This window comes from Cynocephalus volans, chromosome 11 (genome assembly GCF_027409185.1).
Source record: "Cynocephalus volans isolate mCynVol1 chromosome 11, mCynVol1.pri, whole genome shotgun sequence".
Lineage (NCBI taxonomy): Eukaryota > Metazoa > Chordata > Mammalia > Dermoptera > Cynocephalidae > Cynocephalus > Cynocephalus volans.
Window position 1 is genome coordinate 20,914,079 of NC_084470.1, and position 14,354 is coordinate 20,928,432.

The 14,354-nt window shown below is 42.1% G+C and overlaps 1 protein-coding gene across 3 annotated transcripts in view; it reads right to left on the reverse strand.

The window, feature by feature from the left end:
- Positions 1 to 1,683: 1,683 nt before the first annotated feature.
- Positions 1,684 to 14,354, reverse strand: part of ARMC8 (armadillo repeat containing 8) — a 99,503-nt gene continuing 86,832 nt past the window's right edge. For all 3 annotated transcript variants that reach the window (XM_063114268.1, XM_063114269.1, XM_063114270.1), the window contains 4 exons: positions 14,164 to 14,259; positions 7,808 to 7,880; positions 6,295 to 6,388; positions 1,684 to 2,287 (listed from right to left, as the gene is read on the reverse strand). In XM_063114268.1, the coding sequence (XP_062970338.1) occupies positions 2,254 to 2,287; positions 6,295 to 6,388; positions 7,808 to 7,880; positions 14,164 to 14,259 (297 nt within the window). In that variant the 3' untranslated portion in view covers positions 1,684 to 2,253. The remainder of the gene's footprint in view (positions 2,288 to 6,294; positions 6,389 to 7,807; positions 7,881 to 14,163; positions 14,260 to 14,354) is intronic.

Sequence of the window (14,354 nt, forward strand, 5' to 3'; positions counted from 1 at the left end):
TCCCATTCTTCCCACTTCCTTGCTGACTGAACACTGCACCTGCATAAAGCAGCAAACAGCTTTGTTTTAATAAATACATTTCCTTTCATTCAAATCAGAAAAATTAATTATAGTAAAGCACTTTTTATTTGACCATCTATTTATACCCACAGGCAAAATTTATCCACAGAGTTTAAGTGTGAAAGTGTTATTTCATTGGGCCTTTGGCCTTCTAATGCTATTTGGGTTCAAGATTGTCTCAGCAATTCATTATTGGTTTCTTTATATTTACCTGGTACTTTTTAAAACCAACTCTATAGTGTTTTGTGTTACAAATGCCAACCGAGGATATTTTCTCAGTACTAGAAACAACAATGAATGCGCCTAAATAAGGCTTTATTCCTAATAAAGTAGGTTTTCCTTAAACTTGTTTTCTTACATTAGCACTGTGTTATCAGCACAAAACCTAAGTCCCTGTTGTGACAGATTTTAAAATCAGTGATGTTCTGAAAAAAATAACAACTTGGAAATCTCTAGTTTGAATCTTGGGTGGTCATGTTGAGATCAGGAAAAACTGCATTAAATACATTTTAAAAACATTCATTTGCAATCAAACATATTTAAATCTCCCGAGGAAGGTGCAGGTTGGTGACAGGGCAGCTACAATGTGAGCAACCCCATCGGTAGTAGCTGGCGGGTGGGCTTGGGGCCCCGTCAATAGCACACACTCACCGCAAGCTTCTGACAGAAGACCTCACATCCTGACCATGATGCCTGTGACCTTCTTTTAGCAAAGAGAAAAGGCAGGCTGGCTCTACCTTCACGCAGTCAAGAGCAACCTCTGTGGAGTTCGCTTTGAAGCTGACCCAGAAGCCGGAGCAGGTGCCAAGCTAAGGACTGCAGAAGGGCTAAGCAGTACTCACTGTAAAAAGAAGTCATCTTCTGTAATCCTGAGAAGATTCCCTTCCCTTCTCTCAACTTGAGTGTTTTTAGCTTCTGCAGGAAAAGATCTCAGCCACATCTAAAAAAATTTCGATCTCATTTTACAAAAGCATACCAACTAGCAATCCTGAGTGACTAGTATGGAATTTGTTGAGTAGAGCTAAGAGAGACAGTTTCCTAAACTATCCTGTTCTTTGCTTCTTTCTACAGATGTACCTGTAGAACATTTAGTTTCACAGTGATATATGCTGTTTTAGGAAGCACAAGGTAGGTGATCTGACTTTGTTTCCAAGAAGTAATGACCTACTTTTAGTTTGAGCATAAGGTTCCATGACTAGTTCTAAATCCTGCCAGATATCACTACACCAATGATAGGACTGAGGGCAGTTGGGAGGCTCTCGGTCCCCAGTTTTTATCAAGGGTAGTCTGCCGGGGTCATGGCTGGGCTTTCACTATCAGTAGTTACATTTCCCTTCGATGTTTCAAAAAACCCATGCTGAGTTTCTTGGCTTACTTCACTCCACCCTGTCCATCTGACTTGGAAGCCTGAGAACTTATTGAATTAGGCTGAAAAAAGGCTTTGTACCTGCTAATATTGGCGGCAGTAAGATGCTAGCTTACTATTTTGCACAGCACCATGTATAATGCCTGTTATTCAGGCCACCTATAGCCAAATTTTTCTTTTTCTTTTTTTTTTTTTTTTATAAAGAAAATCTATGTAAGTTGAGGTTCAGAAATGCATATATTTTTTACTTACAAATATTCATCTGACCAAATTCAACATAACCTTTATGGAACACTTAACAATTGTTTTGTTTTTAAAATAACATTTCATTCAAACTGTATGTATATAATTCAGTAAAGTTTTTATACAGCAAGCAATGCTTAAACCCTGGAAAATCTGTAGAAAAGAGATTTTCACACAAAATAAGAAAAGAAAATTCTGAGGTATCCCTCATACATCCACCCATCCATTCTGGCCCACACACACACGCCTGTGTATTCACACAAGACACACTCATTCTCACAAAGTGGCTGCAGCATAGGCAAAAAATTGTTAGGTCCAAAGGAAAATGGTTGATTGTTCTAATAAAGAGTCCAGGTAGCTCAGAAACAAAACAAAACAAAACACAATAGTCCTCTGAGGAAATTACTACCTCAAAAAATGTTCTCAAGATGAATTTGAGATCTAAGCCTACTAAACTGCTTTTGCAAAACAGCTCCCTGCAGTCCAAGGTGACTTGTGCAAATAGAAGGAATCAAATGAGGCTAGTTCCTGTACTTCCTTAAACAAGGATGTGGGATGCTCGCAGGTGCCCAGGGGCGCTCCCATCATGCCAGGTACTGCTGCAGTGCCGTCTTTGCCCTGAAATCACAAAGATCCTGTTAGCCATCATCTCACAATTGCAACTGTGGCAAAAAACCTGTGGCTCAATGATGGTGGTTGGGGAGGTCTAAAAAGGTATATCCCTAGAGGGAACTGAGGTGAGCCCAGATGGGCACCTACCTTAAGGGGCAGAGATTTGCAGTCAGCAGACACTTTAAACCCACTCTGGCTACATTCTTCTTCCTGTGGTTCTCTTAGATGGCTGTTCTTATTCTTAAACCTGCTGCAGCTCAGTGACATTCCGTATTCCTTTGTATGTGCTGACATTCTATAGCTTTCCTTTGTCACTAGCACATAGTTGTGATGGATCTGGAATTCTTTCCTTGCTCTTACTGCCATGTAGGTTTTATGTAGCAACGCACAATACTAGGGGAGGACGCTTAGGGTTTGAGGGAGCTAAAGAGAAAATGTACCCAGGAGAAGGTGCTGAGGTTCAGATTAGAAGGTGCATGGAAGGGGCCAAGAGCCCATGGTTGAGGCTCTCTCACAGCTGAAATGCCTCAGAAATATGGAAAAGGTTACAATTTCATCTCATTCTTCTCATCACACCTGATGCCACCATCACCTATCAGTGTGGGTTGTTAAGGTAACTGGAGAAGGTGGCCAGGTAGAGAGGGACAGATGTAATGTTAACAGTGACTTAACCTATCCTCATCCGTGTAAAAGTGACCTCCTTTGAGTGGGCCTGAGCTTTGAGCTGGGCTACTCCCATTATAGACTTGCAAAGCTTCTAAAGAAGCTGCGCTTGTGGGAGGTAGGAAGTTTGCTTTTAGTAATGGTTGATACTTCTAAGCTATGCAAAGAAAAGGCTAAAATTTTTTGTTACTGTTCACTAATGAAAGTAATACCAAGTAGAAAGGGCATGCATTTAGCTGGATTCAAGTGCAGTTTTTAAAGGGGTATACTAAGGAGTATTCTTGCAATTACGTAAGACTCTAAAGACATGATAATTATGAACAGTCCAATCCATCAGAACAGAAAAGCTCTAGGATAAACTGGCCCCAAGTTATGAGTGAGCTGAATTCTACAAGGACATTTTCAGAAACAGGTTTATGAATGAAGCCACAGGCTACCCCTTGATGACCATCCACCTGATTCCCCAAATCCATAAAGAGGATGAGAAGAGCAGTTCTGATGGAGGTGGGAGCCCCAGGCCCCTGCAAACCTGAGCCTGGAGTGGAGAGGTTTTGTTAGCAATAGCTCCTCATTTGTAAGTGTTTAAAGACTGAAGGAACCTGAGCGATGTCTTCTTTAGGTGATAGACTTTACTGAACCACGATCAGAATGTCCACATGAGGGTCTTGATTGAAAATCTGTATTACTCTTTTAAAATACCAATTTGAACTTCTTCTGGATCTTACTCAGAGGTTGGCTATATTTGATTATTTTGGGCCTCAGAGACTCTACCTTTTCTATGTTCCTTCTATTACTATCTAAGGTGTCTGTAAGATGGATGGTTTTGGAGGCAAGACCACCTTTTCTTAGATGAACTAAGGTTGGGTAGCTCAGACCTTGATTCTTTTAATGGGGGTTTAAGAAGAGCTGAAAACTTATGTGCCATACAATTTGGGGAAACCAGACTGGTATAAGCAATGTAGGCCAGGGCCCAAGCCTACCCCACTTCATGCTGGTGAGGCCTCTCTTAGCATTCTAGGTCATCCCAGAGACGATTTTAAGTAGAATTGTTTTCACTTCTGAACAAATATGAGAGAAAAACCCCAGTGAACGATCTGGCTCTCAGCCAGAAAAGATGGGCTGATAGAGCCCATCATTTAAGCCGGCCACTGTGGAGGGGGAGTCCTCCAGGACAAGCTCAAATCCAGCCTTCAGCATGTGGCTGGCCTTGACTTCCCTTTGATGTTACGCTCATCTGACCAGCAGACTCATTCAGGGATTTGTCCCCTTTAATATACAGGATGGTGAGCTTTGGGCAGGCACGGGCCCGCCTCTTCTGTGCTCCCCAGAGTGCAGGACTGCCATTCACTGGAGGAATAGTACTAAGTGCCTCTTCTGTTCAGCGGAGCATGCAGACTAGTTGACTGTGTGTTCTATAGTGTTATGGGAGCGCAACCAGAGTCCCTGGGGGGAGAGTGGGTCAGGCAAGGCTTTTTGGAGTCAGTGACAACCTGATCTAAGTTTTGAAGGCTGAACGGCCATTGTCCAGGCATTCTCTTTTCTTGCTTTCAGGACACCTTACGTGTCTGGGTCTCTCTCCACCTCACTGGTTGTTCCTTTTGCTCCTTTGCTGGATCGTTCTCATCTTCCCCTAAATGTTGAAGGGCCCCAGACCTTGGTCCTTAGCCCTCCTCTCTCCTCTCTTTTCCTCTCCCTGGATGACTTTATCCAGCTCCAAGGCTTTAAACACCATCCAAATTTATATCCCCAGCCCCACTCTCCTGAATCCCTTGGATATCTAGCAGGCGTCCTAAAATTTGCACACCCAGACAAGAACTCTTGATTCTCCCTACCCAAACCCACTTCTCTGTTCCTCATATCTTGGTAAATGCCAACATCCTCTATGCAGTTGCACAGGCATTTTCTCTTCCTCTCTTTAACACCCTATAGAATCCATGAGCAAGTCCTGCTGGCTCTATCTTCAGATAAATTCTCAATCCAACCACTTCTCAATACCTCTACCACTACCACCTTCATCTCTGACCCACATCATTGCAAGAGAATTTAGCTGGTCTCCCTGCCTCCATTCCTACCCTATTACAGATGATTCACGATACAGTGATCTTTTTAAAATTCAAATCAGATAATTTGTCCTCTGCTAAAAACTCTCCAATGACTTCCTATTAAACTCTGAATAAAAGCCAAAGTCCTTACCACAGCCTACAAGGCTCTTCATGATCTGACTCTTTCCATCTGTTATCACTATTCTTCTCATTATTTTTCTCCAGCCTCTTTGGTCTTCTTGCTGTGCCCTGAACATGCCAAGTTCACTCCTGTCTCAGGGCCTTTAAACTCACTGTTCCTCTGGAATACTCTTCCTCCAAACATCTGCCTAGCAGACTCCCTCATTTTATCCGGGTTTCTGATCAAAGTCACATCCTCAGAGAGGCCTTTACTACCTAATCTATATGAAAAAAAACCTTCGTTGCTCTCTGTTCCCTCATCTTGCTTTATTTTTCTTCATGGTACCTCCATTACCTGACACTGTGTTACATATTCATTTGCTTATTGTCTGTCTTCTGTACTGAATGTAAGTTCCACGAGGGCAAGGACTTCAACAATTTTATTCACCATTATATTTCCAGTGCCTGGTAGAGGGTAGGTATTAAAAAAAAAATCTGTTGAATAAATGCCGACTTGGAGGAGAGGGGACTGTGATGGCATCAGAGGGAACAGAATGTGTAGATGCATGAAGGTGTGATACTGTAAGTGGGCAGGTATGGCTGGAGAACAGGGTAGGCACCGGGGATGAGGAGGGGGCTGGCGAGAAAGGCAGAGCCAGACCATGAAGGGCTGAAGGGCTTCTGAGCTATGCTCAAGAGTCTGCAGAATGACAGAGCTGAGTTCCCTGTTGTCACTGCTATGCACAGAAGTGAGCTGGATGGCCAAGGCTGTTGCAAGGGCACGCACACAGCTAGGAAGACTATTTCTGGCTACTGTGATAACTCTCATCCCTCCCAGGAAATGGTGAGCTCTTTGAAAACAGGGACTCCTTAGTGGTCACTGCTAAATCCCCAGCAGTGGGGCCAGGCTGGCACAAGGCAGGTGCTCAGTGAAGTTTTGAGCTAATCAATGTTTCCATTATTTGTCTTTCTGCTTTACAAAAGGCCACATGCATTTCTATTCTAATGATTCAGGGAATGTAAGGGATTGTTTCCAGATACTAAGACAGCCCAGACTTATGTTAATTCAGAGTAAGCTAAGGGTCTTTAATAATTTGGTAATATGAATTTATATCTCACTCAAATGTCACACAGTTGGCTCACAGAAAATGAAAAAGAAAACCCAAGAATCAAAAGATTGATACTCACTTGTCACAAAGGTTTGAATCTGGTGACTGACTCAGTTTGTGTAGAATATCTACGATGCCCATGTCTCGTAATTTATCCTGGCGTTCCTGTGAACCTAAAAGATTAAAGCGAGCAGGTTATTGGGAACATGACCCAGGCAGCTGCTCTCTTTGATGTACAATCCACAATCTAGAGCTTTGCCAGTGTCCTTCAGCCCCCATCCCCTCTGTCCTCCTTGTCCTCCACCCTCTCCCAATGTAGTTGGAGCCCCTCATGCCTAGACTCTCTGACAGCCTTCTAACTGGTATCTCTGCCTCTTGACCCTCCTTCTTGCAGTCAACCACGGGTTCTGCTGCTGGACTAATTTCTCTATGGTCAAGTTCAGATTCTTCAGCCTAGCCCGGTGCCCTCTGCCATTGGGCCCCAGCTTCATCGCTTCTTTCAGGACACACCCCTGGCCCTGGCCAAACCAGGCTCTTCCTACTCCAAACAGGTCTTGTTTCCCTCCCCTTCTATTGTCTTCCACCCTCCCTTCTTCTCCTGGCATTTCTTGCTGCCTCTTGGTTAGCACTACTGGCAGTTCCAATTTCATATTGCTCTGTTCTGTCTCCCAACTAGACTAAGACCTCCTTGAGGGTGGCTTTGTCTTCCTGGTAAACAGATTGTACTTGGTGTCTAGGCCCATCGACTGAATCCAGTTTCGCCCCTTCCACTTTGTTCTGGACACAGCTACTGAGTACAGTAATTCCCCTGGTGTCTTTCTTCCCCACTGAAGATCCTTCAGTGACTCACTCATGCACTGGCCCTCCCTAGATCCAATGCACCAGAATCTCTAAGGATGGAGCCCAGAAATCTATTTTAAAAAGTGCTCCAGGTGATTCCAATGCAGCCAATCCAGAAATGAGACCCACTGCCCTCTTACATTTGTTCCTTGCCTCAGCTGTACATTGGAATCACCTGGGGAGTTTTAAGAACTACTTATACCTGGAGCCAACCCCCAGAGATTGATTTAACTGGCATAATGTACAATCCCCAGGTGATTCTAATATGTAGCCATGGTGGAGAACCTCTCATCTGTAGAGGCCTCCTTATAGACTGGGCACTTCACCAGTCAGGCTGTATTTCTCATTTCTCATCAATGCACCCTCCTCTCCATCAAGCTTATCTGCTGTAGTCCTTATACTGCTTCCTCTGCTCATAAGGAAGGCCCATCCTTCCTCCCACTCCCTCCTTTCATCCTTCTCAAGTGCATCTCTCCTTCCTCCTTGTCAGCTCTCTCAAGGATAGGGACAGTCACTTACTTCTCACCCTCACCCCAAGTAATCTGGTAGCATACTGACTCTAAGTGGAATCTCAGCATTAACTGTACAGGAGACTCAGGCTTGTCCCACTGATTTTCATGCTGGAAAACTCTGCAGGGTGCTTGGGGCAAGGTAGTCCAGTGAAAAGGGTTTCTGCCCAGGGTCTCAGGGGCACCTGCTGCCTTCCCTGTGGGAGACACTTCTCATAATTTTCTTCAGAACAAATCTCTTACCTTCCTCTTCATTCCATATGAGGTTTGATATGCAAAACATGGCGGCAAGCTGTAGTTTGACATGTGAATGACCCTGTTCATGTAGAAAAGAAAAAAAAAAAAAGAAGAAAGTAGAGGTAATTTCATTTAAAAAAAATTTTATTTTACTTCTCAACATATATTATAGTTGATTTTCATGCCCCTTTACCCGTTCCTTACCCATTCCTCTCCCCCGAACCCCCCATCATATCTGTTCACTTGACTTAAAAAAGTTCAAGGAATTTTTGTGATTGTTGTCTTCTACCCCCCCCCCCCCCCCCCCCCCCCCGCTTTGCTTGTGTGTTTATTTATTGATTTATTTATTCTTAGCTCCCACAAATAAGTGAGGACATATGGTATTTCTCTTTCTGTGCCTGACTTGTTTCACTTAATATAATTTTCTCTAAGTACATACATGTTGTTGCGAATGGTAGTATTTCATTCTTTTTCATGGCAGAGTAGTACTCCATTGCATAGATATACCACAGTTTCCTTATCCACTCATCTCATGATGGACATTTGGGCTGGTTCCAACTCTTGGCTATTGCAAATAGTGCTGCAATAAACAATGGAGTACAGGTATCCCTTCGGCATGATGATTTCCATTCCTCTGGGTATATTCCCAACAGTGGAATAGCTGGGTCATATGGCAGATCTATATGTGATTGTTTGATTTTCGATATAGGCTGCACCATTTTCGATAAAGGTTGCACCATTTTGCAGCTCCACTAACAGTGTATGAGAGTTCCTTTTTCTCCGCAACTTCTCCAGCACTTACCATTCTCAGTCTTTTGGATATTAGCCATCCTAACTGGAGTGAGATGGTATCTCAAAGTGGTCTTGAATTGCATTTCCTGAATGCTGAGTGAAGTTGAGCATTTTTTCATGTGTCTGTTGGCCATTCATATATCTTCCTTTGAGAAATGCCTATTTAGCTCCTTTGCCCATTTTTTAACTGGGTTTTTTTTTTTTTTTGCTGTAAAGTTGTTTGAGTTCCTTGTATATTCTGGATATTAATCCTTTGTCAGATGTATATTTTGCAAATATTTTCTCCCACTCTGTTGGTTGTGTATTTACTCTGTTGATTGTTTCTTTTGCTATGCAGAAGCTTTTTAGTTTGACATAATCCCATCTGTTCATTTTTCCTTTAGTTGCCTGTGCTTTTGGGATCCTATTCATAAAGTCTGTACCCACTCCTACTTCCTGGAGTCTTTCCCCTGTTTTCTTTAAGGAGTTTTGTTTCAGGATGTATATTTAATTCTTTAATCCACTTTGAGTTGATTTTGGTATATGGTGAGAGGTATGGGTCTAGTTCATTCTCCTACATATGAGTATCCAGTTTTCCCAGCACCATTTGTTGAAAAGGCAGTCTCTTCCCCAGTGTGTGGACTTGTTGCCTTTGTCAAAGATCAGATGGCTGTAGGCATATGGGTTAATTTCTGGGTTCTCTATTCTATTCCATTGATCCACGTGTCTGTTTTTATGTCAGTACAATGCTGTTTTGGTTATTATAGCTTTTTAATATAGTTTAAAATCAGGTAGTGTTATGCTTCCAGCTTTATTTTTTTTGCTCAGGATTGCTTTGACTATGCATAGTCTTTTGTTATTCCATTTAAATGTCTGGATAGCTTTTTCCATCTCTGAGAAAAATGTCATTGGAATTTTGATGGGGATTGCATTGAATCTGTATATCACTTTGGGTAATATGGACTTTTTCACAATGTTAATTCTTCTAATCCAAGAGCATGGGATATCTTTCCATTTTCTTGTGTCCTCTTTAATTTCTCTCAACAGTGGTTTGTAGTTCTCTTCGTAGAGATTTTTCACATCCTTGGTTAGCTTTATTCCTAAGTATTTTATCTTTTTGGTGACTAATGTAAATGGACTAGCTTTCTTGATTTCTTTTTCTGCATGTTCACTGTTGGAGTACAGAAATGCTACTGATTTTTGTGTGTTGATTTTGTATCCTGCAACTCTGCTGAAATCATTTATCAACTCTAGGAGTTTTTTTATAGATATTTTAAGCTGTTCAATATATAGGATCATATCATGATCTATCATAGGCAATTCCAATAGCCTGGAAGTTTGCAACAGAGGCCTCAAACTCAAATGTCCTGAGGTACCATGAAATTAACACTGAGTAAAAGGATTGGGCTAAGACAACAGGGAGCAATGGGGACCTGGCAAATTGAGGAGTGTAAGCCTTGCCAAAAGACATTCAAATTCAAAATTTTAAAAACAATGTGGCCAGCAAAACAAAACACCTCTGAGGCTACAGGTACAGGTGTAACTTATGATTCAACCCATGCAGACAGAAATAGTGGCATATGACAATTCTATGCTTTTGACTTAGGCAATGCTTTTACGTCACTAGTAGCCAATAAACTGGGTGAATGTGCATTTGGTTTTTATCTCTTAAGCTATTGAATGTTTTATTCAAATAGTTCAATAATTCCTTCAGGGAAGAAAGTGAAGATATGGTCAGAGAATTCCAGAACAACTGGACTTTCACATACAACTTATAAATGGTTTACTCCCCTGACACCACTTTCTGAAAAAAAGAATCACTACATAATACATTCACCTTTCGGAATAAAATAATTTCATTACTCTTATTTCTATAGGAATATCCCCCAAAATGTGACCAAATCTCTACTTATCAAATGTCTCTACTATGATTGAGGCTCCTCCTAATTCTTCTAAAACACAATTCTTTTCTATTTTTATGTACTAAAAGTATAACCATTTCTGGTTAAGTTGGATCATTTATCCATATAAAGTGTTTTCCCTTAAACGAAAGAGGACCCAATAGTAAAACAATCTTTATAAATGATTTTCCTATTGGTCAATTTAAAAAAATTCTTATATATTTAAATAATTTATACACATCTGAGGGAATACCAATGGCACGATATGTTCAGTGGTTTCTTGATGGCTAAGACAGACATCTTCTCATGTATGGCTGTACGTCAACTAAGCAAAGAAGTGGGTGTGGCTTCCCCCATTATAATTCGGTGGTTAGTGATTCTTTCTTCTTTTTCCTGCAAACACTTGTAAAGAGATGTACAGTTGGAGCTCCATTAAGACAAAACAGAATGAAACATGCCTTCTGCCCCCAGTCGCAGGCCATCCGTGAGCATTTGTTGAATAAGAGAACATGTATGTACTGTAACAAAGAAATATTTACTATGCATAAGTTTATTCATCATTTATTCAATCAATATTTTTTGAGGAAACAAACTGCTATGACAGAGAAAAATGCAGGGTGAAGGGGTGGGAACTTAATTTAGGTAAAGTGCACAGAAAACACTTCTTTGAAGGAGGAAATATTTAAGTAGAGACTTAGGGCTGGCCAGTTAGCTCAGGTGGTTAGAGCATCGTGCTGACTTGATCCCTCTACTGGCCAGCTGCCAAAAAACAAATAAGCAAACTGAGACTTAAAGAATAGGAAGGTACCAGATGTGCAAAGAGCAAGGGGCTAGGGGTTCCAAGAAAAAGGAAAAGTTTCTGAAAAAGTCTGAGGCAAGAAGGAGCTGTATATTCAGAGAAGCAGGCATAGCCAAATTGTGGGCCCTTGTAGGCCACAGTAAGGACTCTGGATTTCATTCTGAAAGGAAGCCCCTGATGGATTTAAGCTGTGGTGGAACAAAATCTGATTTACATTTTTAGAAGATTCCTTGGGCTTAACGGATTGGAGTGACAGTGCAGAAGTGTCTAGGAGGCTATTATTATGATAGTCAGGCATAAGATGCTGTGGCTTGGACTAGGGTGGGTGCCATGGTGATGGAAAGAAGTAAACGGCTCCAAGATCAGTTTTGGAGGAAAGGCTAATGGAACTTGCTGATAAACTGGATGAATGAGGGAACAGAGCTGGAAAAATTAAGATGGACTTACAGGTTTGAGCAATGGGGTAGTTGGCAGAGCCACTATACTGAATGGGAAAGACCGGGAAAGGAGAAATTTAGGTTTAGGGGACATACTTAAGAATTCATTTTTAAATATCAACTTCAAAAGGTTATCAGTCACTACATGAAAATGTTAAATGGGAACAAGGATATGTACAAGTCCAGAGTTCAGAAGAGAGGAAATCACCAGCACAGAGGGACTATACAAGCAAGGGGTTGGATGAGATTCCACTGAGCCAGTGGTTCTCAACTGTCTGTACATAGAACTACACAGGAAACTTAAAAAAATCCTGATGCCCAGGCCACACTGCAGACATATTAGATCAGAATCTTGGGAGACCTGACAAGCAGTCTTTGAAAGCTCCCTAGAAGGTTTTATTGTGCAACCAAGGTTGTGAGCCACTGATCTCAGGAGAGCACGTATGAGAGAAGAGAAAAGCAGGTAAATAGAAAGGTATGTAGGAGGAATGGTGTCGTGGAAGCCAAGAGAAAAGCTAGTTTCCAGGAGGAGGTCCGTTTTGTCAGCTGTGTTGAAGTCTGCTGTAAGTAGGGTAAGATGAGGACAGAAAAGTATCCTTTGGATTTTGCATCACAGAGGTCACAGTAACCCTAACAAGAACAGTTTCAGTTGACTGATGGGGGTAGAGGTCAGAAGAAGCAGGCTAACGAGTGAATTTAGAGGTAAGAAAGGAGATAGTATGTGCAGAAGATACTTTTAAAAAGTTTGGCTTTGAATTTGAAAAGCAGCAGAGAAATAGGTGTACTCTGATGGGTATGGGAAGTTAATGGAAACTCTTAAAAGATTAGAGATACTATGTGAATGTGTTATCAGAAAGATATGAAAATTTCTGGTTGAAGCAGTAAGGTTTTCATTCAAAAAATATTTAGTGAGCATGTACTAAGGGCCAGGCACTGTATGCGGTGCTGGGTATACAATTGTGCACATGGTCCTTGCTCTCACAGAATTTACACTTTGGTAGAAGAGGCATTCAGTAGGCACACAAACACATATCTATCACTATAACTGAGCTAAGTGCTCTGAAGGAAGGGAACAGAATGCAGTAACAAAGAACGACCTGTATAGACAAGAGCCCAGCAAGGAAGCATCAGTTCTGCTGAGATGTTAGGGGTGAGAGGGGTGGAGATAAGTGTTCCAGTCAGAGAAGCCAGCATGTGCGAAGGTCCTGAGGCAGGAAAGAGCGTGGCGTTTTTGAGGAACTGAAAGAGGCCAGCAAGGAAGCATCAGTTCTGCTGAGATGTTAGGGGTGAGAGGGGTGGAGATAAGTGTTCCAGTCAGAGAAGCCAGCATGTGCGAAGGTCCTGAGGCAGGAAAGAGCGTGGCGTTTTTGAGGAACTGAAAGAGGCCAGTGTTGTGAACAAAGGGAAGAGAGGAATGTGATTAGTGGTGACATACGTGGCTTAAATCACGCAGGACATAATGGGCCATCATAATCTATAATCCATACCCCACAGTCCATAAAGGGGCATGGATTTTATTCAAAGTATAAGAGGGAGCCACTGAAGGACTTTAGCTTCTATTCTCTTAATAAAACAAAAAGCTGCGGTGATCACTAAGAGCGACGGGGGAGGGAAAAGGTGAGGTTTAAAGAATGAGAAGGTAGGAACCTATTCTTGTGGAGAATGAGGGCCCTGGCTTAACAGAGAAGCACTGGAGGACACCAGGTGAGGCTGAGGGCCCATTTGGGTTTTGCACATGTGAACCACTCAGCTTGGCTCTGTGTCTTTGTCTGCAATTGTTAACTCTGATATGGCAGGCGATGAGAAGACAGATCAGTGGGGGAAGGGAAGGAGGAAGGGGTTCCTTCGTGGTTAGAATTTTTTTTTTTTGGTGGCTGGCTGGTACAGGAATCTAAACCCTTGACCTTGGTGCATGGTTAGAATTTTGTTAGATGCTGACAGAATGAAAAGAGGAGGGGTGTTTGATACCCAGATTTTGGCAATGGACAGTTTCTGGTGATGACAAGATGCAGGGTACAGCCATGGCAGTAGGTAGCAGACTGTGTTTGGAAGTAGGTGGCAGATCATGTTTGGCAGCAAACAAGTCAATGAACTAAGGTGGCGGGGGGCTACAGGACTCATCCACCATAGGACTGACACCATGAGAGAAAAGACAGAGATTGGGGGCCACTGAGAGAAAGCTAAGAGCCCTAGTCTTTACTGAATAAGAGTGAAACAATCAGCAGATGGCAAGGGTGGAGAACTGGGTGGCAGGAAGTAATATTACCAAATGGCACTAGCTTCAAGGAGTCGGTCGGTGTTTTTTCTTTTTCTTCAGGATAGAAGAGGGTTCTTTGAATCTGTTCAAGTAGTCTATTCTTCTCCTCCTTTTTTTATAACTCTGCACAATTTGTTTTGAGCTAACAATGCTACAGTCCCTGCCTTCTAATGCTTCAGTGAAAGGGAAAGGCTTACCATGTAATACTTGATTTTCTGCAGGATATCATCATTGGTCATAATAAGTTCTTTTGCTGTTGTCCCATCTGCTATGTTGGCTAGGATGCACAGGGTCTGGAAAAGGACAAAGGGCCAGTGATCAGGAAAGCTTTAAGTCCTCAGAGTCAGGCACTCTCCAGTTTGGGCCAACCTGATGGTACTTGGGATTC